This window comes from Lutra lutra, chromosome 7, assembly GCF_902655055.1.
Source record: "Lutra lutra chromosome 7, mLutLut1.2, whole genome shotgun sequence".
NCBI classification, from domain to species: domain Eukaryota; kingdom Metazoa; phylum Chordata; class Mammalia; order Carnivora; family Mustelidae; genus Lutra; species Lutra lutra.
Window position 1 is genome coordinate 74024411 of NC_062284.1, and position 26272 is coordinate 74050682.

Sequence of the window (26272 nt, forward strand, 5' to 3'; positions counted from 1 at the left end):
GTCCTTCCGGAGGGACCCTCCCTCCCACCTCTCTTCCCTCCCGGCTCCTCCTCCCTTGATCCCTTGGCTTTGGAGGTGACAGGAGGACAGCAGGGCCTCTAGATTTGCCCATGAAAGGTCTGTCACCCTAGCCCCTCTGGCTCCAGGGCCTTTTTTTAGTCCTTGGGCACATTCCTTTCCTCCAAAGAACTGATGGGCAGATAGTAGGAAGACAGGACCTTCTCGAACAAATGCCCCTGCCTGCCAGGCCCTTACCTTGGTTATTTTTAACCTGGAGGGTGAGCTGAGCACACTGGGCTAGAGTCACCTTCTCCTGAAGGCCAGATGCTGTCCCCTGACCCCAGCCATGGGTTTCCCACCCTTCTACCCATTTCTACCCTGGCCTGTCCTCACACACCCCCAGGCTGGGAACATCTGCCCACCCTCTCTGACCTGAGGTCCCATGGTGCTAGGGGCTGGAAGCCGGAGCCGGGATGCCCAACAAGGGGAATCTACAGCCCAGCTCCATGACTCAGTTTCCCTTTGTTAGAAAACAGATGTGTGTGCTGCCCTCTCCCTGCACAAATGCAGTGTACCTGGTTTCCTTCTGGTCCCCAGATCTCCAGGCAGGTATTCTCCTGTGGATTTGAGGCTGTGCTGCTTCAGGGACATATCTGGAGCCCCAGCCCCTCCCGTGATGCTCCTGCTGCAGTGGCCACCGTCTGTCCTCTCAAAGGAGAAGGAATTCTCCCACACCAACCACAAATTCACACTCAGACCCACGGTCCACTACCCGCCCCTATCGACTTGACAACCGCACGTCCGGGCGCATTCCTAGCCACACAACATGCAGACTTTTCACACTTACACGCTCATGATTGCAGATTTTCCCACTTGCGGTTAGGCACACCTACACGCACATTTGCACATCCACATTCCCATGCGGAAGTTTAACCCTCCACTGCTCCTGGTGTGGGACGTGGGATTGGGAGTGGGTAGGGCAAGGCAGGAGGCGTTAATCCTCGCCTGAGGGAGGAGAGGTGGGGGTGGGGGTCTGCTCCCTTCCGCCTCTCCCTCTCCGGGCTGCCAGAGGGTGCAGGTGCTGCTCTGGCTGGCTGGGGTGCCTGGCAGGCCCAGGGATTTACACCAGCTGGGCCCCAAGCTCTGCATTCCATGGGGTGGGGGCGGGGCGTTCTGCAGTCCATCTCCCCCTCCTCAGGTAGAACTCCTGTGTCCTCTCCCAAACCTCCTGGGGCTCCTACTCACATGCCCTTTCTTGCCTGTGTCCCCGAGTGCCCCAGGCCCTCAAGGCTCCCCTCCCTGGCCTCCAGTGATGCCACCTCTCAGAGGCAGTAAGGTGTTTGGCCTTCAGCAGGCCGTGCCTGGTATGACTAAGTGGATGGACATTGTGTTCAGGAAACAAAGCCAGACTCCCCTGCTCTGGCTTTCCCCCACACCCTCACACGCAGGAACACTCTCTCAGCTCCCCCCTCCCACCCCATCCACTGTCACCTCTCAATATAGCTCTAGAGTGTGGAGGTGGGTAGGACAGACCAGGGTCAGTTTCTCTGGGTAGGAGAGGTTTCCATTAAATATGTAGCTTCTCCCCCAAGGTCCCCGACTCCCTAGAACCCCACCACCACCACTGCCCCATTACTGGACTCCGTAACATGCATCTGTTTCAACGGATGTGTACCCTATAGCCAGTGTCCTTGAGGGGGTGGGGACCTGCGTCAGCCCCACATCCACATCTCATGCAGGTACATACACCAAAATGTTAGTCCCCCAAGGGATGCAGACCACCTGTCCCCAGCTCCAGGTCACTTGAGGTCCCAGCGTGCAAGCTGGAGGGTTTGCCCCGTGCGTCAGTGCCCAGTTCTCATTGCCCTGGGGAGATGATAAGGGGCTAAGAACACCAGGTCAGATTGGGTCAGGTCCCGCCGACAAAGACCAGGCTCTGTCCTCAGGGAACCCTGTGTTCCGAGCGGGCTGGTCTCAGCAGAGGTGGAGCTGCAGCTGAGCAGCAGGCAGGCCGTTCCCACTACCTCCAATGGAACAAGGAAGAGGGATGAGGTTAAGTTGATTCCAGGGCTCTGCCCCCCTGTCTGGTCCATTTCCCCTCCTCTTCCTTCCCATAGGTCCCCTCTTCACTGTGGGCTCTCACATCCATCCCTGCGCTCCATCCTCCCTCAGCGGCCTATCATTGTCCTGAAGTTCTGGAGTGCAAGGGCACAGGATGGACACTCCTGCCACAGGTGAGGGGACACCAGGTTGCCATGCTGTGCCTGGCTCTCTGGATCTCTGTCTGTCTCTGGCTGACCTCCCTTTCCTTCTGCCCGGCTCTTTGCCTCAAAGCTGGGCTTGGCCTCTGAGTCTCCCTGGCACCTGATTTCTACCTGTCCTGGGGTCTGATGTGTGGACATTTCCATGAGTCTCTGCTTGCTCTCAGCCTGACCTCTGCTTACCCTCTGCTGGTCTCCTCTCTGCCTCTGTGTCCTGCTCCGGGGTCTCTGTCTGCCCCTCTCTAACGTCACTACTCCTGGCCTTATCGATTTTCCTCACATCTGAAGGTGACCCAGGATTTCTTCCCTTGCCAGGTGACATCCCCCACCCCAGCTCCTTCCTGCAGCATCTCTCTCCAAAGTTCACCCTGCCTTTCTGCTTCCCCATAGGTCAGCCCCTTCCTCCCACCAGCGGCCGGGCTCCACCATGTTTCCTGCCTCTCTCCTCTGTCAAAGCTTGCGTTTTCAGGGTTCCCCTGTGTCTCCCTATCCTCTGTTGACTTCCTCATTGCTCCCCAAGTCCTTCCTAGGAAGAGAAGTGGTCCTGGGGTGGGTGGATAGAGGGGCCCACGAGGACAAGTCTGGGAGCCCACGGATCTTTCCAAGGCCTCCTCACTGCTTGTATCTTTTCTCTTTATTGGTTCCCCAGGCTCCAGGGGCCCCCAGTTTCTTAAGCTCCACCTCCTTCCACTGCCACCCTCCTCAGTTATCCCCTCTTTCTCTGCTTCCCTTCTCCTCCTATTCTCTGATTCTTCCTGGGGTAGGCCCTCTTCCTGGCTACTCAGAGTGGGGGCTGAGGAGGAGCCTGTCTGGGGCGGCTATGTGGTTGGGCGCAGGAGATTCGGTCCAGGGCTGAGCCAGGCCTTCCGGGGTTCCCAGTGGGTGGCTGACAGCCCTATGCCTTGTGAGCTCCTGCCTGCTGTGGCCCACAGTGCCAGGCTTCCCTCAGCAGCCCAGGTGTGTCGGTGACTCTGGGGGACTGGGCTTGTTTAGTTGGGAGGAGGCTTTCTCCTTTCTCCACTTCCCAGCCCTCTGCCACTGCCCCCCTATTCCCCAAAGTCTTGCTTATGGGGGACTCTCCTCTCCACACTCCCTCATCTGCCTGCCTCCTCTCCAGATGGCCAGCCATAAATGGGCCAAAGATGCCCCATCTTCCAGCAAGCCCAGATGAGGAGGGTCTTGGGAAAGGAAGTTCCAGCTGGAGGAAGTGAAGGAGAAGAAAGGAGCGCTGTACACAGAGGGGTATCTGAGGGCGGGGGGGTCTGAGGAGGCTGGGCTGAGGGAACAGTTCCGGCTGTGGTGGGGTGGGGGGCCCTGACCTCAGGGTGGTTGGAGACAGGGGTGGCTGTATCTGCAAGGGTAAAATGGGCTGTAACCACAAGTCCCTGTGCCCTCTCAGAGACCTGCCCTGGGCCAGGGATTGGGAGTCGTTTGCCCACACCTCAGAGGGCATCCCTATACCTCGCTCTGTCCTGGCAGCCCAGCCCTGGTTGGGGGACGGGGTAGTGTCCGTCAGTGTAGGCTCATAGCAGAAGGGATGCCTGTGCTCTCAGCAAGCCTTAAGGGTTTTTTAAATCTCCTTGAACCCCAAGGGTCTCTGGACCAGGGAGAGGGCTGGGAGGACAGGTGTCACCTGCTGTGGAGGAGACAAATGGGAGCACCTGGGCCAGTCCGTCACTGAGGATACTCAGGGCCTCCAGGGCTCCCCAGGAAGGCCTCCTTGCACTGCCTGCAAAGCAGCCCTTCCGCGCCCCTGGAATCCCAGCCCCACCCCCACGTTCAGGTCCCTGTGGCTGGCGGGCAGTGAAGAAGAGTCTGGAGGCCAGATCTTGGCTTAACGGAAATAACTTTATTCTGCCTCCTCCAAAGGGACTGCTGTAGAGGCTCTGGAACTGGAAGCTTCATCGGCACCCTCAGGACAGCGCAGACCAAGATGTGGCAAAGTTACTCCTCATTCAAGCCCTTTTGAAAGGACACAAAACCCCAGTTAGCTCTGGGGAGGTGGGTTTTGGGCAGACATGGGGGCAGAAAAAAGGGGAGACAGGGCACCTGATGGGGGGTGGGGGAGAACCGCTTAGGGCCTGAGGGAAGGCCCCATGGTGGTGAGAGATGTGTCCTAGGGGTTGGTGTGGAGGGGTGAGGACTATGAGGTCAGCCAGAGGGTGCTGCCTGGGTGAGGACAAGGGGCTCCTCTGGGCTTTCCATTTTAGGACTGAGTTACTGAGCTCTGGGCCAAAAGTAGTGGAAGATGAGAGGAGACCCACAGTTGGGGGGAATTGGGACATAGTAGGTATATACAAATTGGGGCCTTCTAGAGTTGCTGACCACCCTGGACCTGGGATTTACAAAGTCATTAAAAGTTAGAGCTGGAAGAATCTTAGACGTCCCCGAGGACTGCTTTACCTGGCGCTCTGGGGCTTCAGGGTTTAATTGTCGGGGGTGGTGGTGGTGAATGATGAGGAGCCCTCCCTGGCATGAGCGGGCTCTGTCTGAGGGGCATTGATGGTGGCAGGTGTGCTGACACAGTGACTAGTGAGGCCCAGGCAAGGCCGACCCACCTTGGCGCCGATGTCGCGGCTCTTGGCCCGCAGCTTGTTGACCTGGGACTCGGCGATGTCTGCCCGCTCCTCGGCCTCATCCAGCTCGTGCTGCACCTTGCGGAACTTGGACAGGTTGGTGTTGGCCTGCTCCTCCTGCGGGGGTCGGGATGGGGAGGAGGAGGTGAGAGGATGCCAGAGGTCCTCCCAGCCTCCCAGCCCAGGGTGGGGGTTGGGGAGGCTCCACAGTGTCCCTCCTCCAGGCCCAGTCCCTAGCAGGGTCGCTCACCGCCTCCTCGGCTTGGCGCTTGTAGGCCTTGACCTTCAGCTGCAGCTTGTCCACCAGGTCCTGCAGCCGCAGCAGGTTCTTTCTGTCCTCCTCCGTCTGGGGTGGGGAGGTTAGGGGTGAGGACGGCACGGTCATGAAGGGGAGCTTGCCCCCTCCCCCTGCTTGTTGTCTTTACTCAGAGTGAAATATTGGCATCCAGTTCTACTTTCTGATCCTCAGCAAACACTGGCGCTTTTCCCTTTATTTATTTATTTGTTTATCGTTAAAAAACTATTCTATTTTTAATGGTTTATTTCAGGAAAGAGTCTGGGGAGCTCATGGAATCCTGAAATCCTGCACAAAAACCATGCATGTTCGCTGTTCCAGGGAGCAGGCCCTTAGGGGTCCTGTGGAGGATAAACTCTCCTGTTCTAAAAGCCAGCGCGTGATGGTAGTAACGTTGGGATTGCATGCTGAGATTTCCCGGGCTGCAGGGAAGGGACTCGATCTAAGGACATGTGTGTCCTTTCTGGACTTTCTGGGTTGGAACAGGAGTAAAATCTAATTAGGAGTCTGATTGTAGAGGGACGCCTGGGTGGCTCAGTTGGTTAAGCGGCTGCCTTCGGCTCAGGTCATGATCCCAACGTCCTGGGATCGAGTCCCACATCGGGCTCCTTGCTCGGCAGGGAGCCTGCTTCTCCCTCTGCCTCTGCCTGCCTCTCTGTCTGCCTGTGCTCGCTCACTCTCTCTCCCTCTGTCTCTGACAAATAAATAAATAAAATCTTTAAAAAAAAATTAAAAAAAAAAGGAGTCTGATTGTAGAAAACAAACTCAGAAAGTTCTGAGATGTGTTGAATGACTTTGGGGTAGTTTTTGGTGTATTTTGGTGGTCATGGCCCCCAACCAGGGCTTGGTGACATACTTGCTTTTGGGGAATCTGCGCTGGGTGAGCTCTGTCTGGAGCTCTGGGTAGGTGTTGTCCGCAGTGGACAGGTGGAGGGTGAGGTTGAAGGCAGAGCTCCCAGGCCAAGAGGTTCAGAGGTTGACCTCTAGCCAGGGGACAGTCAGTGTAGGACAGGGCTAGGCAGAGTGGAAACGGGGCAGCAGGGGCTGCACTCCCACTCCTTGCTCTGGAGCAGGCTAAGAGAGAACAACACTTCATTCCTCTTGGTGGAATCCTAGCTTCTGGCCCTGGTGCAGGGGATCCAGCCAAGAGCAGCCCCCATGCCCGCACCTGGTAGGTGAGCTCCTTGATGCGACGCTCACTCTTCCTCATGCCCTTGATCGACTCCGCGTTGCGCTTCTGCTCGGCCTCCAGCTCGTTCTCCAGCTCCCGCACCCGGGCCTCCAGCTTCTGCAGCTGCTTCTTGCCGCCCTTGAGGGCGATCTGCTCAGCCTCATCCAGCCGGTGCTGCAGGTCCTTGATGGTCTGCTCCATGTTCTTCTTCATGCGCTCCAGGTGGGCGCTGGTGTCCTGCTCCTTCTTCAGCTCCTCGGCCATCATGGCAGCCTGGGGGCAGGAGGGAGGTCTAGAAGAACAGGGCCCAGGGCCCCTGGTCCCTCCAGGATCGCCGTCTGCCCAGCCTGGCGTTTGTTTCCCGAGGCCCGCCCACCCGTGCAGCTGTAGGAGTCGGCTTGTCATGGCACGGTGGCCTGGCCAGGACCCAGGGCCCTCGTTCCTGTCTTTAGTGGGGGGCAGGCGGGGAGCAGTCACTCACATCGGTGATGGCCTTCTTGGCCTTCTCCTCCGCGTTCCTGCATTCCTGCACCGCCTCTTCTACTTCGGTCTGAAGCTGAGACAGGTCTGCGTCCATCTTCTTCTTCTGGTTGATGAGGCTGGTGTTCTGAGGATCAAGGTGGGCAGAGCACAAGAAGCCCTGAGCATCCACGGGGGGCTCCCAAACCTCACCGGGCCGAGTCCTGCCAGCCGTGCTTCCCTCCAGGACTGCACCTCGGGGCTGCTCACCTGGGAGTGCAGCAGCTGCACCCGCTCGCTGGTCTCGATGAGCTCCTGCTCTGCCAGCTTCCGAGAGCGCTCGGTCTGCTCCACCACGGCCCGCAGCTCCTCCAGCTCAGCCTGCAGCAGGTTGTTACGCCGCTCCACGATGGCGATGTTCTCCTTCAGGTCGTCGTTGGCGCGGACGGCATCATCCAGCTGGATCTGGGTGTCCTGGAGCCGGGAGGGTGGGCCCAAGAGAGCGGTTGGCCTCTGTCCTCATCAGAAGGCCATTAGGCTAGGCTGGGTGCCAATGGAGAGCCCCACGGGCCGGGTCGGGGGTAAGATGTCTCTGCAGGAGCCGGAGGGAGCACGGCTCTGGTGGGACACCAGCCCCCGCTTGACCACGTGGAGGCTAGTCCATCTCCAGGTAAGGGGACTTCCCACGTCTGGAGCCTCCCCGTACCTTCAGCAAGCTCTGGAGACCCTTGACTTGCTTCTGGGCCTCCGCAGCCAGGCGGTTGGCGTGGCTGAGCTGGATCTCCATCTCGTTGAGGTCGCCCTCCATCTTCTTTTTGACCCGCAGGGCCTCGTTGCGGCTGCGCGTCTCGGCGTCCAGGGACGTCTGCAGCGAGTCCACGACGCGCAGGTGGTTGCGCTTGGCCTGCTCCATCTCCTCGTCCTTCTCCGCCAGCTTCCGCTCGATCTCCGCCTTGATCTGGTTGAACTCCAGCTGTGCCCGCAGGATCTTGCCCTCTTCGTGCTCCAGGGAGGCCTGGCAGGGGGTGGGGTGAGAGGGTTGGAGGCTGACAGTCAGGGCACAGGGCCAGGGCCAGGGGTCTGCCCACGAGTCACGGATACTAAGTGAGTTCAAGAGTGCTATTAAGTGGTTCAGTCAAAGAAGCAGAAGGAGGAAGAAGAACAGAGAATTTAAAAGAAACAAAAAATAGGCTTAGGAGAGGTGGTTCAGACCCTCACTGAGGAGAGCAAGCTAGGAAGACAAAGAGGAAAATGAAGAGAAAGGTGTTGCCAAGGAAACAGAGGCAATCAGGCACAGAATGTAAAAAATCCCGATGTGGGAGGCAGAGGTGGAAAGGAGAGGGGAATGGATCCGGGAAATCTTCCTATGATTCCCAGGTAAAATGTCTGTGTGAAGGAAATAGAGTGATCTACGCATGCATGCATTCATCCCATAATATTTATTGAGTGGCTGCTATGTGTCAGGCTCTAAGGATGGACTGGTGAACAAAATGGACAAAAGGGAGATGAGAACAGAGCCCACAGCCCAGAGCCCGGCTCCTCTCCCCCCCCCGCCCCCCCCCCCGGCCACGCCCCGCACACCCACCTCAGCCTCCTCCAGGGCCGACTGCAGCTCTAGCTTCTCAGCCTCCAGCTGCTTGCGGACCTTCTCCAGCTCGTGGATGGTTTTTCCACTGGAACCCAGCTGCTCCGTCAGGTCGGAGATCTCCTCTGGGGGAGGGGCCGGGCCGCTCAGTTGGGGGCTGCCATGGTCCCCCGATGGGGGACGCCCCTCTTAGAGCCCATAGGTGGCGCCACACAAGGAGGCTCTCCCCAGCCCCTCCCCGGCCTCTCCGGCCCCAGCGCACCCTGGAGGTTCTTGTTCTCCCGCTTGAAGGTCTCCAGATGCTCCAGGGACTCCTCGTAGGCGTTCTTGAGCTTGAAGAGCTCTGTGCTGAGGGAGCGCGCCTCCTTCTGTGAGGACTCCAGCTCGGACTGGGACTCCTCATACTTCTGCTTCCACTCGGCCAGGATCTGTGGGGACCCAGTTCACTGCATAACCCTCAGCCCCAGCACCCCCGCCCCCTGCCCCCGGTCCTCCAGGGCCTGCCCAGGCCCCTCCGCAGGGCTCAGCCTCCTCCCCAGCCCCCCCTGCCCCGGTCCCCCAGGAGGAGGTCCCTGGCTTCCTGGTGACGCTGGTCTCCCTGCTCTGCCCCTGGTCGAGCCCCTCAGCCCGGGCCCACCTTGTCGAAGTTCCTCTGCTTCTTGTCCAGGGCCGCGGCGGCTGCGTTGGAGCGCTCCACGTCCACCATCAGGTCCTCGATCTCATTCTGCAGCCGGTGCTTGGTCTTCTCCAGTGAAGAGCACTTGGCGTTGACGGCCTCCACGGCCTCCTCAGCGTCCTGCAGCCTCTGGGCCAGCTTCTTCCTGCCCGGGGCAGTGGCGATTTGGGAAATGGGACAGGGTTGGGTAAGATGGAGGGTGTAGATTTAGACAAGGGGAAACAATGTGAGTGTTCTAGAAAACAATCCTTGAAAACTCAGAAGTGTTGTTGGAGAAGCTGAGGAGAGGCCCCAGGGGGCTGAGAACTTGGCCAGCAGAGTGTCTCGGTGGCACGCTGTGAAGACCCACAGCACCGAGGAGGGCCCTCCAGGTGGTCTCCTCTGACCCTGGGCCAGCCTCTAGGCTGCCGACATGGAGGAGGCATGGGCTTCCATGGCCCACCCCACTTCCTCTGTCATAGCACCCTGCCCCTGGTGGGAGCACTCTGCCCTCAGACAAACCTTTTGTTCGTCTTATATTCGGATGAGAAACATAACGCGAGCAAAAAGCTTCCCTGAGAGAAGAAGGAGGTGGGGCCCTGGACAGGGTTCTCCTGTGTTGTCAGAAACTGACCAAGCGTCCATCCCTGGTGAGGAATCTCCCCAGCGTCGGGCTGGGGTGCGTCCTGCCTGGAGAGGGGCCTCAGCGAGGGGTGGGTCGCCCGGGGACTCACTTGGCCTCCTCAAGCTCCTCGGTCCTCTGGATGGCGTCCGTCTCGTACTTGGTCCTCCACTGCGCCACCTCTGAGTTGGCCTTGGACAGGACGCGCTGCAGCTCGGCCTTGGCCTCCGTCTCCTCCTCGTACTGCTCGCGCAGCAGGTCACAGTCATGCCGGGCGGACTGGAGCGCGTGGGCCAGTGCGTTCTTTGCCTGCGGAGGGGTGGGCACAGGGAGGAGGGCTGAGCTTTCTCCACAGTACACCCCAGTCCTCACCAATGTCCTCACCTGAATTTCTCCCTCCTCCCTGGGACCTCCTCCAGCTCTAATTCCCGGGGGGATCTGGAGCAGTCCACGGAGGACTGGTAACAGAGAATGTCCGTTGGGTGCTGCACTGTTTACGTGAGTTATGCCCAGCACTTCCTGCTTCTCACTACAAACGTCAATATCAACCTCATCCCCGTTGCCAGGGGAGGGGGCAGGGGCTCAGAGACGCTAGGGGGCTTCCTCAAGACTACCAAGCTCTCAAGGGCATGTTAGGATTAGAGCCCTGGCCTTTTAAAAAGGTCATATTCTTTCCACCTTTTGCTCACAAGGAAAGTGTCCAAAGAGGCTCCAGTTTCACTTCTTTCTCCAGCTTTCAGACCGTCCTGCTAATCCCAGGACCCACTGGGGCAGTTCCTGCATCCCACACCTACGCCCTGCCAACGCTGCCATTCCTCCCTAGTGTGTTTCTCTCCTCCCGCTCACTTGCCCTTGACCAAGCCCCCCTCCCCCCAGAAATGACAGCAGAAAGGCAGAGGGCCTCAGCCTGGGCAATAGATTTAGGAGACATGAGCTAGGCCCTGGGCTATTAATCCATTTGGAAAATGGGAGAACAATGGAAAGACAGCAAGCCTCATTCTTGGGACCTGCTCCCTCCTGGCCTGGGCCAAGTGGCTTGAGTCTGGGCCTCACCTTAACTTCCTCCTCCAGCTGCCTCTTAAGGTCCTCCAGCTGCTGGGTGTAGGTGAGCTTGCCTCGGGTCAGCTGGGAGATCAGTGCCTCCTTCTCATCCAGCTGCCGGGACAGCTCACCTGGAGAGGCACGAAGGCATACTCAACTCTGGAAGGTCAGCCACCTCTCCCTCTCCCCAACCATTCCCTTTCCCCTTAGGCCCCATTCTCTGGAGAGAGGTGTGCATGTGTGGGTGTGGGTGTTGGTGTGGGTGTATGCGCATGTGCGCATGTGTGTGAGTGTCTACCCAAGGCCGGTGGCTCGGGCAGTCGGGGGAGATGGGGCGGGGCTCACCATTCTCGGTCTGTAGCTTGGCCCGTTGGCTGGTGAGGTCGTTGACTGAACGCTGGGTCTCCTCAGCCTTGCTTCGGTGCTCATTCATTTGGTCTTCCAGGGTCCGGCACATCTTCTCCAGATTAGCCTGAGGGAGAAAGGGGAGTCACACAATGGACATAGGGGGCCTTGAAGGGTGGAAAGGGAGACAGTTACAGAAGTACAGAGGAGAGGCATGGATGGGAGAGATTCAGAGAACAGAGTGGACGAAGGGAAGTGGGATATGGAACTATCAGAGAAGAGAGGAGACACAGACAGAAAGTGAAGGTGGGTGGAGATAATTGCGGGCGAGGACAGTGAGCAGGCCGCCCACCTTGGCCTTGATGATCTGCTCCATGTTGGAGGTGACGTCGTCCAGCTCCAGCTTGAACTCGCTCTTCTCCTTCTCCAGCTTCTGCTTCACACGCTGCAGGTTGTCGATCTGCTCGCTCAGCTCTGCCACGCTGTCCGCGTGCTTCTTGCGCAGGGCCGCGGCCGTGGCCTCGTGCTGCAGCGTGGCCTCCTCCAGGTCCCGCCTCATCTTCTGGAACTCGGCCTCGCGCTTCTTGTTCATCTCGATCTGCACGGATGTGGCCCCACCGGCCTCCTCCAGCCGCTCGCTGATCTCCTCCAGCTCCCGGGACAGGTCTGAGCGCAGCTTCTCCACCTTGGCCCTGGCCGTGCGCTCGGCCTCCAGCTCCTCCTCCAGCTCCTCGATACGAGCCTGGCCCAGGACACAGAGGGCTCAGACCCACTGCCCGGAGCCCTCCCTTGGGCTCCACCCCACAGCTCTAGAGCATTCCTGGCCTGTCTGGAACAGCAAGTCTTTTCAGTTCTACCAGCAGAGAAGTAGAAATAAAAGGATTTGGAGGAGATGTTTTGGATAGCTGAGCTAGCCTTCTTTTAGGCCAGAACTTTATACATTTTCTATTGGAAAGAAAGTGGCAGAAGTTGACTGTTGAAGAGGGACAAAGAGACCTGTGTTCTAGGGATATTTTAAGCAGTTTAGTGGCAAAAATATTAAAAGTTTAGCATAAGAGAGCCATGTTTGTCTGAAGCCCTAACATGGTGTCTGCTCTGGGGGTAAGAATCAAAGTCACAGACTGTCAGGGCTAAAGGGATCTTAAAAGCCATTGGTAACAAGGGAGGACACAGAGATCCAGATATCTGGAATGAGTTCCCCACAGTTGCTAGCTCAACCAGAGCTGAGACAGGAAGCCAGGATTTCTGTTCCCTATACCTGTGAAGTTTTCCTGGTCTTTTCCTATGTCATCCTTGGATCACCCAGCCCTCCTAGGGGTGCTCCCTGCGTGTACTGTGATAGTTCAGGCTCTCCCTTCATGGACCTATAGCAAGTTCCTGTAATGCTGGGGGGAGGACATCCTGGAGAAGGGGGTGCAGGAAGCTGATGGCCCACCCAGGGGCTCCAGCCTAGGCATCCCAAAGCTTACCTGAAGCTCTTTGAGCTTCTTCTGCAACTGGCTGCCCAAGGCCTGCTCATCTTCAATCCTCGCATTGAGGGCGTTCAGCTCGAAGTCCTTCCTGGGGGGAAGGAGGGAGGGTAAGATGAGGAAGGTCCATTGGGCAGCAGGAGAGCCCACCAGTACTCGGAAACGGTAATACCAAAAAAAAAAAAAAAAGGCAAGATTTCATCAGAAAAGTAGTGTCTGAGGCTGATGTAGGGTCCCTGAAAATGTACCACATGTTGAAGGCCTCAAGTCTGGCAAGAAATGTAATGGGCAAAGGACCACATGTGGGGTGACAAGACCTGGGTTCTGTGGGACTTCCTCTCTATGGTCCTGTAGAATGACATCATTGGACCAGATGGTTTCAAAGGCCCCTTTTAGCTCTGATGGCCTTTAATTCTATCACTGTTACTTTGGTTGTTGGGTTAGCCTTTCTGAGCCTTCATTTCCTCTTTGGTAAAGTGGGCCTCAAAATGCCATTTTTAGAAGGTGGTTTGAGGATCCTTGGGATCAGGTACTCCTTCATTCATTCAGCACCAGCTGAGCCTGGGGAAGTGTGAGGGCTCCTGGGTGGACACAGGCCCCAGGAAGATGCAATCATGATGACTCTTAGAGGCTTTCATAGTCCTGACCCTAGAGCCCCATAAGATCCTTAATTATCCAAAACTACCCTGCAGGCTGTTTCTCAAGTGTGGGAAGTGGACCTGTGCATCTTGGTAGGACTTGCAGTAAGAACTGGATCCATGAGTTAATCAGATCCCTGCACTGCTCAAGAGTGGGGGCTCCCCCATTTCTCTGTGGTCCTCGGGGCTCTCTGAGAAGGACCTGAAAGGCCCGTCCTGAGAGGCTTCTGTATGGAGGCCTCCTCGGTGTTAAGCAACTGGTCTCCAAGTGGTTAACCAATTGGTGTGTAGAAGGAGGCAAGCTATGAGTTTCTATCCTTCTCCACTGCCCAACAGGAAGAAAAGGCTCGAGGGATCCAGGTTAGACTGTTTTGCCAGGGAGGACGGGGGAGGAGAGCCCTCTTCCTGGAGGCCTCTGCCCATGGTTTTGTCCCCACTGACGGAAGTTGTGTGAGGCTGCAGCCTCCGAGGGTGGACAATTTGGGACAGCTTGTACTGTCATAGGTGTAACAGGCTGCTGAGCTGGGGAGGAGGAAAGGCACCAGGGAGAGGAACATGCTACTTTTTGAGCCGCTCATCCAGCTGCTGTTTGTCATTCTCCAGGTCCATGATGCTCTCCTGGGTCAGCTTCAGGTCACCCTCCAACTTCCGCTTTGCTCGCTCTAGGTCCATGCGCACTTTCTTCTCCTGCTCCAGGGATCCCTCCAGCTGGTGGGGAGAAGGACCAGTGTGCCCCGTAAGACCAATCATCCTGATTTGGGGATTTGGAAGTTCAGTCACTCCAGATTTGGGGAATCCTAAGACATGTCCGGGACTTGGAAAAGCTTTCCCAGAGTGGGCCAAGGGACTATGAGAGCACCCAGCTTGGAGGGATGCTCAGTAACTATTTGATAAATGATTTCACGAATGACTGTATGACAAAACCCAAAGGTCCACTCATTCATCCAGCAGTATCCTGCAGGAGTGTGTTAGGCACTTCAGATGCAAAACTGAATCAATCCAAGTTCTCACCTAAAGGCACTTACAATGTTATGGCTGAGACAGATACTTCGATAATGATAACATGGGTGATAAATTATCCAATGGAGATATGCCCAGAAAACATTCTGTGGAACAATGACCACTGAAGGCCAGATCCTGCTTAAAATATTAGAGGTCACAAGATCCTCAGAGCCTCACAAAATTCCCAAAGAATTGTGTCACATTCTTACGTGATAACTCTCTAGACCCTGTGGTCGAAGGTAGAGATATAAAGGCTTGAACCTAAATTGAAATAAGGAAGTCCGTCTCTATTGTTGATCATATCAGTGGGATGAGAAACATAACATAAGTGACCACCCTTACCCTTTTCTATTCTCCAATCCCCTACTAGAAATGTATCAGGGGAGGGAACCCTCTCCAATCCCATCCTTCCAAACACACACACACACACACACACACACACACACACACACACACACACAGTATATCTAGGTCCTGTGCCAATCTACTTACATCGTCCACCTGCTGCTCCAGCTTGACCTTGGCCTTGGTCAAGGTGTTGACCTTGTCCTCCTCAGCCTGAAGGTCATCTAGGGCCTGCTGGTGGGCCTCTTGCAGAGCCTTCTTCTCCTTGGTCAGCTTGGCGATGATCTCGTCTAGCCCAGCCATCTCCTCTGTCAGGTTCTTCACCTGTGGATCAAGAACCCCATCCCCTTCAGGGTCAGAGGTCATCAGCCTGGAGACATCTATGGGGATGTCCAATGCCAAGGAGCAGGACCACACCACGGTCTAGGAATCCTAAGACCTGGGCTAGAGCCGAAGGAGCTCCCCTCACCTTGTTCTCTGTTGCATGCTTCTCCTTTTCCACCTTGGCCAGTGTTAGCTCCAGGTCATCAATGTCCCTTTTGAGCTCAGAGCACTCATCTTCCAGCTTGCGCTTCTTGGCAGTGAGCTCCGCATTCATCTCCTCCTCATCCTCCAGCCTCTCGGTCATCTCCTTCACTTTGGCCTCCAGCTGGATCTTGTTCTTGATCAGCTGGTCACAGCGCTCCTCTGCGTCAGCCAGGTTGTCTTGTTCCTGAGGACAAGGCACAGAGGGGAGACTTTTCAGTGGGTGGGGTCCTCACATTGCCAGGTTTGGGGAGGAAGAGGCTCAGCCTGTAGGAGGGGAGCTCCAGGATATCTCCAGCTGAGAAAAACCTCAGAAGGATGATGAAGGGAAGGATTTCAGGACAATGTGATGGGAACATTGGGGGATGGAAGCAGAAAGGCCCTCTTTCTTTGGTCTACTTCACTGCAGGAAAGGAACTGCATTTACTGATGTCAGCACTTTACATATTTACTACCTGGTAAGATGGGCAGCTTCATCCCTAGTCCAGAGATGAAGACATTGAGACTCAAAGACAATGCATGGTTTGCCTAAGTTCAAAAAATTATTGGGCTGTGGATCCAGGTTGAAACCAAGAGGAAAGCCAGTGTTTTTAAAAGTTGGTTCTTTCCCCCTTTCCTTTTGTTCTCTGGAGGGACCCCCTTGGAGGACTTTGGAGTGTTGATTCCAGAAACCTGTGTCTTTGAGAGGACAAGGTGAGCCCTGGGTGGGAAGGTGCAGGATGCCTGGGGAATGTTGGCTGAGCAGGACCGGTGAGCTAACAGAGGCCCAGGAGCCTCACCGCCTGCACTTGGAGCTGGAGGTCATTCTTCTCTTGCAGCAGGGACACCATCTTCTCCTCCAGCTCCTTGCGGCGAGCTTCTGACTTCTCCAGCGCCTCTTTGATGCGCGCGAACTCCTCCTTCATGTTGGCCATCTCCTTCTCCGTCTCTGCGCTCTTGAGCAGCGGCTTGATCTTGAAGTACAGCTTCATCCAGGGCCAGTTTTTGACCCCCATGAAGGCCCGGATGTTCCACTGGATGATCAGCAGGGAGTCTCTGCAGGGGCCCAGCAAGAGGGTGGTGAGAGAGTCCCAGCTCCTTCCTGTCCTGAAGCCCTGACTTTTAAGTAAGAGCTCTCCCTTCCTCTCTGATGCCCTGGCCGTGAGGCCCATCTGGGGTCCATAGGAGCCCCTCCTGCTAGTCTGCTTGCTTCACGTCTCAGTGAGCTTTCTCCTGACACTGCCCCTGAATCAGCCTGGGCCTTAGATAGCCAGGAGCCTCCTTTGAAGCTCTCACCTGCGTTCCAGCAATTTCTTATACTCCATTCTGGAGAGCACACCCCGAGACTGGGCCTGGATGCGGGTGATGATGCGGCTCAGCCTCTCGTCCCGCATCTCCTCCAGCAGCCCCAGCAGCCCTGCCTTGAAGAACACCTGTGGGCCAGCAGTAGGTGGGCCGGGAGGGGAAAGAGGAGAGGTTGCTTTTAAGCAGTGTAATACCCTAGGAAATAACTCAAGGGAGGAGGCCAATGACAGCTGGAGCTGGGACAGGGGCGCTGGATGGTCCATGGGGAGGGAGAGAAGGCAGTTCAGAGATGGTCCTAAGATGACTGATAAAAGGGAAGGAGTTGTGAGGTGGGGACCCAAAGGACAGGAGAGGTCTCTCTGTAGTCAGCTCGCCTCCTCCCTTCCCTCACCTTGGTGTGGCCAAACTTGTACTGGTTGTGGTCAATGTCCAGGGAGCCCAGCAGCTTCTCTGCCCCTTTCCTGCTGTCAATGAACTGGCCCTCGGGGATGGCTGCTGGGTTTAGGATGCGGTACCTGGAGAGGGTGATGCCCCGAGTCACTCACGTTCTGGACCAGTCTGCTCTGCCCACAGCACTCAGATCCACCTGTGGACTTGCTTCTCCACCAAGTCTGCCCAGGCTCCCCCTGCTCCCTGAGCTCTGGGGAGCCCCTGTACCCACCTCTGCCGGAAGTCCCCGTAGAGGATGCGGTTGGGGAAGCCCTTCCTGCAGATGCGGATGCCCTCCAGCACACCATTGCAGCGAAGCTGGTGCATGACCAGGGGGTTGTCTATCACCCCTGCAGCAGGAGGAGGTGGGAGAGAAAGGTGTGGGGAGAGTGCCAGGCTAAGCCAAAAATTCTGGGCTCTGATTCTGGGTCTGCCTCTCACTAGCCAGCAACCTTAGGGAAAATCCTTTTTTTTTCCTTAGCTGTACTCTTAAGAATAACCAAAGGTTTTCCCATTCCTTCTTTTACGTTGTATTTATTATCATAGGTAGTTGCCATTTTCTAGAGAAGAAACTAAGCCCAGAAGAGTTAAGGCACCTCACCAAGGTCACTAAGCTGACCAGAGCAGAGCCAGGCCCCTGAGGAACTGGAATTCCTAATCAGTCAAAAAAGATAAACAATCTCTATATGTCTCACTGGGGGTTGCGTGCTGTGAGGCAATGCCCATGAAAGTGCCTTACAGGGCCCCCTTGAGCCACGCTGCAAATACAGGGAAATGGGGAGAGACTAGTCTGCCATCTCATGGGGCACCGGAGGAGAGTGTCATTTGGAAACCACTGAGGTGGGGGATTAGGAGATGGCTGAGGAGTCCCTGTCCCCACGGCATGGGGCATGCAGCCAGCAAGGGGCTGGGCTGAGTTTCGGACCTCACCTGGAGACTTTGTCTCATTGGGGATGATGCAACGCACAAAGTGGGGGTGTGTGGAACGCAAGTTGGTCATCAGCTTGTTCAGATTTTCCTGTGACCCAAAGCACAGGAGGGGAAAAGTAATGCAGGTGAAGGAGAGAAAAGTAGGGAAGGAAGGGAAAGAGAGAGGGGATGAAGGAATGGCAGGGAGGACAGAGAGAAGAGAGAGGTCAGAAGGACAGAGGGAAGGGGAGAGTGAGATGGGAAACACAGAGGAAGAGGCCACCGGCAAAGAGGGAAAGAATGGAGAGGAGGAAAGACAAGGAGGGAAAGGGGCCACAGGGAAGGAGAAGACAGAGAAGTCAGGCATGGGAATGGCGGGAAGGAGCAGGGCTGGTGGGTGCTGGGGAGCCATGCTGGGCTGGGGCTGGGGGCACACACTTACCCTGTGCAGAGCTGACACGGTCTGAAAGGATGAGCCTTTCTTGGCTTTGCCTTTGCCCTTATCGACAGCTGTGGGAGGAGAGTCAGGGAAAAGGAACTGAATGGACATGTGGATGGAGAAGAGGCCTCCATCACGGACTCTGCTTACATCCTCACTCGTATCTGACCTCCAGGTGAGGGTCTTTACTATGTGGGGCCCAGCTTCTCCACCCCATTCTCTCTCACTGAGCCTGTAAACCTTAGGGCACAATCTGACACAGAAGGGGTTAAGTGTTGCAATGGGCTTGCCTCAGGACCATGGCAGAAACCCTGCTCCTTAGTCCCCAGGGTTCTAGTCTCTACTTACGTGCATCAGCCCCCGCATAGTTGGCAAACAGGTTGCTGAGCAACTTGAGGGAGGACTTCTGGTACAAGCCCACCACCGTCTCGTTGAGCGGGTCTTTGTTCTTCTGCAGCCAGCCCAGGATGTTGTAGTCCACGGTTCCAGCATAGTGGATCAGGGAGAAGTGGGCTTCCTGCTTCCCCTTGACATTGCGTGGCTTCTGGAAGTTGTTGGACTTGCCCAGGTGGTTGTCATACAGCTTGGCCTTGAAGGTCATGTCAGTGGCCTTGGGGAACATGCACTCCTCCTCCAGGATGGACATGATGCCCATGGGCTGAGGGTAGAGGGGAAAGCGTCACTGAGAATGCTTCATGCGGATGCAAAAGCATCCTGCTCTAAGCTCAGTATTTGCTTATGGTGATGCCCCTTTGGGAATTAAGGTAACAGGTATTTACCGACCTACACCTGTTCATGCCTTCCCAAGGTGGAAACTTTGTTTGCTTTCAGAGGGACCTTTGTGAAAGTCTGGGACTATGAATGATATGGATGCTTTACACAGCACTCCATCGTCCAGATCCCTGCGATGTGGGGGCTGAAAACAGGTGTACTCTGATTCCCTGCCCCACACTCAAACCAGGTCAAACCAGGGTTATTAAACACACTGGTATGGGAGGATTCCTGGAGCTGCCCATCCTCCCTGTGTCCATTCTCAAGCCCCTAGGACCTCAGCTCTCCCTGTGCCACCCTGTCCTGGGTGGTCAGGACACAACAAGGCTCGGGATCCAGAGCATGTTCCCCAGCAGGGTGGGGGCTGCCATTTAGATGGGGGCATTCAGGTAGGGTGTGAGTGGGGAATTCAGCCACTCTGTCTGGAACGCCAGGGGACAGGGACACAGACAGCGGGGGAGGCAGCACCTTCTCAATGAGGTCGATGCAGGCCTGCAGGTCCATGCCAAAGTCAATGAACTCCCACTCGATGCCCTCCTTCTTGTACTCCTCCTGCTCCAGCACGAACATGTGGTGGTTGAAGAATTGCTGGAGCTTCTCGTTGGTGAAGTTGATGCACAGTTGCTCGAAGCTGTTGAACTGCAGGGGGCAGGGACGGAGCGGGTCAGGCCCACAGGGGTCTGAGCAGCCCCTGTGGTCCCCCCACCCCGAAGTGGTCTGACCTGGCCTGCCCAAGCCCAGCCAGGGGTGTGGCCAGGCCCCTGCCCTGTTGGGCTGGTGGGGAAAGGTGCTCCCCTGGAAGACAGGACGAGGCGTCAGCCTTTCCCGAGACTGGCCATGATGGTCACAGGTGGGAACGAGTGAGTCACCCTCCCCCCTGCCCCCACCCCCACGCATGTGTGCCTAGGCTCCCCCACTCACGTCAAAGATCTCGAAGCCAGCGATGTCCAGGACCCCTATGAAGTACTGGCGTGGCTGCTTGGTCTCCAGGGTGGCGTTGATTCTCGTCACCATCCAGTTGAACATCTTCTCATACACGGCCTTGGCCAGAGCCCCGATGGCATATGATACCTGGAAGGTGAGGGAGAAACCAAACGAGCAGATTAATGGAGAGAATGAAATCCAAAGCCCTCCCTGAAGTCTGCCAGCCCCCTCCCCACTTATATTCTGAAGATGACCCACCTGCTGGACATTCTGCCCCTTGGTGACATACTCGTTGCCCACTTTCACCCGAGGGTGGCACAGCCCCTTGAGCAGGTCGGCTGAGTTGAGCCCCATGAGGTAGGCGGACTTGTCAGCCTCTGGAAGGAGAGGGCAGGCAGCCAAGTTGGCACAGGGAGGACTCCTCTCCAGATGTGGCCCCCACCTGCCCCCAGCATACCAGACTCCCACCTTCAGTGCCATCTGGCTCAGCCTGCTCCTCTCGCTGCTTCTGTTTGAACTTCATGTTTCCAAAGTGCATGATGGCACCCGTTAGCTTGTACATGGAGTTCTTCTCCTCTGGAGTGAAGCCCAGCACATCAAAGGCATTCTGTTGGCAAACCCCATATTGGTGGACCCCAGAAAAGGAAGTATGGCAGATAAATGAGATCCCTCTTCAGCTGGAGAGAAAACTTCTCTCCTGAATCCCTGTAGCTTCTGAGACTCCCATACCCAGTATGGAACTCCAAAACCAAGTGCAGGAAGGTTGCACACTGCCCCAGATCTGGCATTAGTGGCCACATTTGTCCTTTGGAGGTGCTCTGGCCACCCACTCATGTTTTCTACTTTTGTCTCTCTTCTCGACCCTACACTTGATTCCCTGCTTAAATCTTCTCTACCTGTCTATATCTAGTCTCCACCTAATAGGCTGCCCCAATCCCATGGCAACTGCATGAACCACCCCCCTTCCCTTGGTGATGCTTTGCTTCTTGGCTTGTCTGCTTTCTCTGTCCTACAATGTTCAGCCTTTTCTGTTTGCTTGAACACCAAATACTGGTCACCCCATCTCAACATACCCATTCCCCAACACATCCTGGTCAGAAGGCATGTTCTGGCCCTTGGGGAGGGTCATACCACTTTGAATAACAGATAGCGTCTCAGTTCTCCTCCTTAGCCAATGAACTGGCCTCATTTACCCCTCTGCCAGTGGCCTCACTTCTCTACCAGGTTCTTACCCACTTACATCAGTGGCCATGAGCTCCTCAGCATCATCGATGGAGGCCACCGTGGTCTCTCCTTGGGAGATGAATGCATAATCGTAGGGGTTGTTGGTGATCAGCAGCATATCTGGGAGGAGAAGATGGGTTGAGGAAGGGGCACAAAAGTCTGGTTCTCACTGGGGTTGCCTACCACAGTACAGGGCTTACAGGAAAGCATATGACAAGGCTGACTGTGGTCTCACATCCCACAGAACTGAATCCAGCAGTGCCATAAACCCAGGGCATGTCTGCAAGCAGCCGCAAACAGAGGGACCAGGTTACCATGGAGATAGTTGGTCTCGGTTGGTAGCTCTGACTCACCCAGCAGCTCAGGTTTTTTGTTAGACAGGATTTGGTAGAAAATGTGATAATCTCTCTCTGCTTTCAGCTGGAAAATAACTCTGGATTTTTCCAGAAGGTCTGTGAACAGTAGGGGGAGAAGAGTGAAAGAAATTTGGGGATTTAGGTACAAGGAAATAGAGGAAAATGAATAAATGTAGCAAGTAAAAGGCAGAGGAAAAGAGAAAGACAAAGAGAGAGACTCTCATGCAGACATGAAGAGACAGAGGTGGAGAAAGACTAGAGGAAGTCTAAGAGGAAGATAAGTATACAGACCCAGAGACACAGAGAGAGAAAGAGAGGGAAAGAGACTGAAAGGCAGAGGCCTAAAGAGAGACATAGATGGAGAGACAGAGAGAAGAGAGAGATAGGTTGGGATTGTGATCACATAGAACAAGGGTGAGCTCAAGCCGAGTCCTAGCAGATTCATGGCACTCACAGGTCTCTATGTCTGCAGATGCCAACTTTCCAGTTGCCCCAAAATGGATTCGAATGAATTTCCCCTGGGGAGATTGAGGAGACCGATGATGAGTTGAGGCAAAGCTCGTATTTGACACCATCCCTCCACCAACCCAAATCCCAAATCCAAGGTCAGGGATCACTCACGAAGCGGGAGGAGTTGTCATTCCGGACGGTCTTGGCATTGCCAAAGGCCTCCAGGGCGGGGTTGGCCTGGATGATCTGGTCCTCCAGGGTACCCTGCAAAGATCAGGAAGGATGGTGAGTGAGAGGCCTCCCCCTCCCCTTTTGTAGTGCAGGCCCGTGGAGGACAACAGGCCTACCTTGCCTGGCGTCTGATCCTTCTTGCTCCGATCCCCAATGGCAGCAATAACAGCGAAGTACTGGATGACCCTCTTGGTGTTGACTGTCTTCCCGGCCCCGGATTCCCCGCTGTTGGGATAGTCAGAGCCTCATTAGGCAGTGAACAGATGCAGTTCATTGAGACAAACAAACCTCAAGTCAGGAGAGAAGGTCTGGTCCTACTTGACAGTGGGAGCCCCAAAGCAGGAAGCACCCTGACCACACGTGGGATCAGGGGGAGCACCAGGAAGGGTGCCACAAGAAGTTGCCAGGTTTGGGCAGAAGGAACTTGGTCTTAGCTAGGCAAGGCCAATGTGAAGAGATGGGCCTTGGCCCTTTTGGAAACGAATGGGTGAGGCTGGCAGAATGGGGAACGTTACTGAAGGGAAAGATGAAAGAAAACGAGGAGGGCATGAAGACACAGTGATACTGGGCTTATGGATAAATTAGTTATGAGTTGGAGGAGAGTGAGCATAGGGAACGGGAGAGGAAAACTCCAAGAGGGGTGGGAAGCAGAAAGAAGTGGGGAAGGCAAGGCAAGGGTAAAGGTCACAGAGAAAGAGAAAATGGCACAAAGATGGAGGGAAATGAGAATTGTAGGTCCATGCATGGGGGCTGGGGTCCTTGATAGGGGCTGGGGTCAAGAAGGCTCTGAAAGAGAACGGGTTAGGAGCACTCACGTGATCAGGATGGACTGGTTTTCTCTGTCTGTTGGGAACAAGCAGGGAGGAAAAATCAGGAAACACAGAGGATGCTCCTGCCTGCCATCCACCCACCCTTCCCCCACCCCATATCCCGGCCTCCCTCCAGGCACCTCCCAGTTTCCCAGACCAACTGTGTGTTCCCCTCCATGCAGATCCCAAGAAAACCCTGCCACCAAGGCCTGTCACCTGTCAGCATGTACTGATAGGCATTGTCAGAGATGGAGAAGATGTGGGGCGGCGCCTCGCTCCTCTTCTTGCCCCGGTAGGCGGCCACCACCTCGGCGTTGTACACCGGCAGCCACTTGTAGGGATTGACGGTGACGCAGAAGAGGCCCGAGTAGGTCTGGGGTAGAGAAGGAGGGTTGAGTTGCTCATGATAAAGAGGGAGGAACGGTGGGTTTCCGAGTTAGAGAACAATGCTAGGAGGGGAGGAAAAGAAGGGAAAATCTACAAAAGCACTCAATATGAGGACTCCCAGCCTTGGGGGTGTTAGAACTGAACCAGGGACGCAGGGCCACGGACAGCGTGCAGTGGACACAAGAAATGGAAACCTGTGGCTCCAGCAGGTGGGCCTCTGGGGACCAGGAAGCTACTAGATTCAAAGGGCGTCCTGGATGGCGCACTCACGTAGATCATCCAAGAGGCATAGCGCTCCTTGAGGTTGTAGAGCACAGCGGGCTCGTGCAGGAAGGTCAGCATGGCCATGTCCTCAATCTTGTCGAACTTGGGCGGGTTCTGCTGCATCACCTGGTCCTCCTTCACGGTCACCGTCTGCAAGAGCCCCCATGCAGGCCCCACGGTCAGCCCTCCCTCTGTCCGGAAAGGAGTAGGGCAAGTTCTAGGACAGCCATGTTCAAGAGAGAAGGACGGGCATCACAGAGAAGATAGACAGGATATTGGGAATGAGAAGGGCTGTTTGGAAGCCGTGAATCCCTGCCCCAAGAGGGGGAAAGCAGGTTGTCCTCAGGTCTGTGTGGGATGGATCCTGGTGGGAACTTCTCTGTGTACCCCAGCTGCAGGAGGGGGTCCCAGGAGGGCCTCTCATGCCAGCCCTGCTACCTACCTTGCCATTTTCGGTCTCAGCGGTGACTTTGCCACCCTCTCGAGACACAATTTTGGCTTTGACGAACTCCTCTTTGTCATCAGGCACAAAGACATCTTTCTTGAGGTCAAAAGGTCGGGTCTGGGCTTCCAGCCGCTCCTTCTCTGACTTGCGCAGGAAGGGGGCAGCGGCCCCAAATGCGGCCATCTCCGCATCCACCATGGCTGCGCCTGCAGGGGGTGGGAGTCGGAGAAGAAGCCAGATGCCCTCCCTTCCACCCAGCCTCCACTCCCTTCCCCAGGCTCTCTCTCTTTCAGTGGGAGCCCCAGAGCCTAGCACTCTCCTTGTGAGTCAGGAGCAGGTCACCTTACATCCCTTATTCTTTGAGCCAATCCACCAACCTGAGAATAGCCTAGCAAACCTGTCAGGGCAGAAGGGGAGGCTAACGTCTGTTCAGCCTGGGGCTCTCCTAGAGGAGAAAGGAGCATTCTGGGCTTCTCTGGGAGCAGAAAGCTAACTACATCCATCTCTAATCCTTGTCCCTCCCTGACTCTTCCCTGGTCACAGGCAAAGGGCTCTTTGTTACCAAGATACACTTCCCAAGGCAAGGCAGAAACTAGAGTCCCATAACCTGGCTTTGAGGCTGTCATGGCCAATCTTCCCAGATTCCCCCACACTCCATCTTCAGCTTTCCTTACCTTGGCTTCTCGAAGGTGTACACTAAATGAAAGGGGCTCAAGCCTGCAGGGGACCTGCAAAGATGGAAGGCTGTGTCAGGTCTACCTCCCTGCTGCTCCTGGCTCTGCCCTTTGGCACCCACCCCTCCCCCAGGCCTGAAAATAAATGGGGAGTGGTGCCAGCTTCTCTGGTCCTGTCCTCTGTCTGGCTTTCCAAACACTGTGGCCCTTTCTCCTGAGCAATAATTTTAACAGTTTCCTGATGTCTAGTCCTCCTCCTCCCACCTGGGAGACAGTCCCATCCTTGCCTACACTCAACTAGTGAAACTTGCCTACTTGGAGCCACAAGAGAAACAGCTACTGGTCACATTTGTTCAGCGCTTTACAGTCTGCAAAGCACGTTTATGCATCTCTCACTCAATCCTCACCCCATCCTTCGGATGAAGAAATCAAGGTTAAGGGGCTTGCTTGTCCGAGAACACATAACAAGAAGTGGCGGAGCCAGGCCTCGAACCCACGTCTCATGTCTCTCCAAAGCCAGTTCTCTTCCATCCTGCCCTCGTTTGATTGTCAGTCTTGGTGGACACTCTCAGAGAGGAGACCCTTGTGGGCGTCCTCTCATTGACACACCCACCAAATGCCAAATGCCCTCCACATGTCCTCTGATGAACACGCATGTGCGCTGCTCATGCACATGCCTCACACAGACACGCTTCCTTCCCATACCTCCCTGTATGCCGTCATGCCTTGGCAACAGACACACACGTCAAGTATGTGTACGGTATAAATCAGCACAGATCGCTGTATAGTCCCAATTGCACAAAGACCTGAAGCAGGGTCGCCTGGGTGCTGCAGTGGGTTAAGTGTCCCACTCTTGGTTCGGCTCAGGTCATGATCTTGGGGTCATGAGATCCAGCCCTGCATTGGGCTCCGCGCTTGCTGCCAAGTCTGCTGGAGATTCCCTCTCCCTCTCTCTCTGCCCCTCCCGGTCATACTCACTCTCTCTCTCTCAACTAAATAAATAAATCTTAAAAAAAAAAAAGACACACACAAAACACCTGGAACAGCCCCACCATGTGCCTGTGAGCCCCTTTTGCAGGGTGTACACAGGCTGCAGAAGCCTCGACACCTGGATGCGCGCACAAACATCTCCATGTGCATAGATACGGGTAGTTACCCACGTCAGACCACCCCCCAACAACTAGCTTCTAAGCATATATACTTGCTAAGTCATTGTTCTCTGCCATCCTCTTCTCCCTCCCCTCAAATGGACCAGTTATCCTCAGGCATGATCATAAATACGTCTCCCCCTACATACTACTGTATCTTAATTAGGCAGCACAGTACACACCCTCCCCTCACCATGCATTGCGACTGTGCATGCTTGTACACAACACACACACACACACACACACCTCTAATGCATAACACATTCTGGTCCCATATGCTCAGATATAGACTTTCACACACAACACCCCCCTCCCGCACTCCCAGGGCACCTACACTCATGTTTAGACCTGCACTTGTGTGCTCAATGATCAGACCTGGTACTCTGCAGGAAGCCCTGCATGCACTTGCTGTTCCTAGAGGAGCCCCTTCCTAAAGCTGGGGCCCTCTTATCCCAGAGGAAGGCCTCCTGCTTGGTGCTCCTACCTGAGAGCAGCAAGGAAAGACAGAGCACAGGGGAGAGCTGTGGAGCTTGACCTGG

At 55.6% G+C, this 26272-nt stretch overlaps 1 protein-coding gene and 1 long non-coding RNA gene across 3 annotated transcripts; one reads left to right on the forward strand and one right to left on the reverse strand.

Moving 5' to 3' along the window:
* Positions 1-4090: 4090 nt before the first annotated feature.
* Positions 4091-26272, reverse strand: LOC125103828 (myosin-7). Of its 2 annotated transcripts, XM_047735719.1 has the most exons (40): positions 26218-26272; positions 24587-24639; positions 23909-24119; positions 23473-23616; positions 23032-23188; positions 22822-22849; positions 22123-22231; positions 21947-22039; positions 21780-21843; positions 21323-21421; positions 20986-21089; positions 20214-20352; positions 20004-20122; positions 19743-19892; positions 19290-19460; positions 18399-18708; positions 18054-18121; positions 17633-17720; positions 16935-17052; positions 16665-16788; positions 16265-16401; positions 15769-16024; positions 14934-15176; positions 14612-14788; positions 13680-13825; positions 12480-12570; positions 11363-11752; positions 11011-11137; positions 10678-10796; positions 9737-9933; positions 8985-9168; positions 8610-8775; positions 8348-8472; positions 7469-7777; positions 7033-7236; positions 6785-6910; positions 6301-6576; positions 5088-5183; positions 4820-4954; positions 4091-4223 (listed from the first exon to the last, which is right to left on the reverse strand). In XM_047735719.1, the coding sequence occupies exons 3-40, from the start codon at positions 24107-24109 to the stop codon at positions 4206-4208; spliced, it is 5808 nt and encodes a 1935-aa protein (XP_047591675.1). In that variant the 5' UTR covers positions 24110-24119; positions 24587-24639; positions 26218-26272; the 3' UTR covers positions 4091-4205. The 2 variants fall into 2 exon arrangements, with proteins under 2 accessions (XP_047591675.1, XP_047591674.1); XM_047735718.1 differs by having other exon boundaries at positions 19743-20122.
* LOC125103832 (uncharacterized) lies at positions 4248-5650 on the forward strand. Its single transcript, XR_007128508.1, has 3 exons — positions 4248-4262; positions 4774-4982; positions 5386-5650. It is a non-coding gene; the product is annotated as an uncharacterized LOC125103832 (long non-coding RNA).

What these genes read in the sequence shown, in the direction of transcription:
- LOC125103828 (XM_047735718.1), bottom strand. Translation starts at nt 24,109, where the DNA reads ATGGTGGATGCGGAGATGGCCGCATTTGGGGCCGCTGCCCCCTTCCTG. An exon ending in AGGAGCTCATGGCCACTGAT is followed by an intron (nt 20,353 to 20,985) that starts GTAAGTGGGTAA and finishes GTTTGCCAACAG; the next exon opens with AATGCCTTTGATGTGCTGGG. An exon ending in GTCTCCAGAGCTTGCTGAAG is followed by an intron (nt 7,237 to 7,468) that starts GTACGGGGAGGC and finishes TCCCGGCTCCAG; the next exon opens with GACACCCAGATCCAGCTGGA.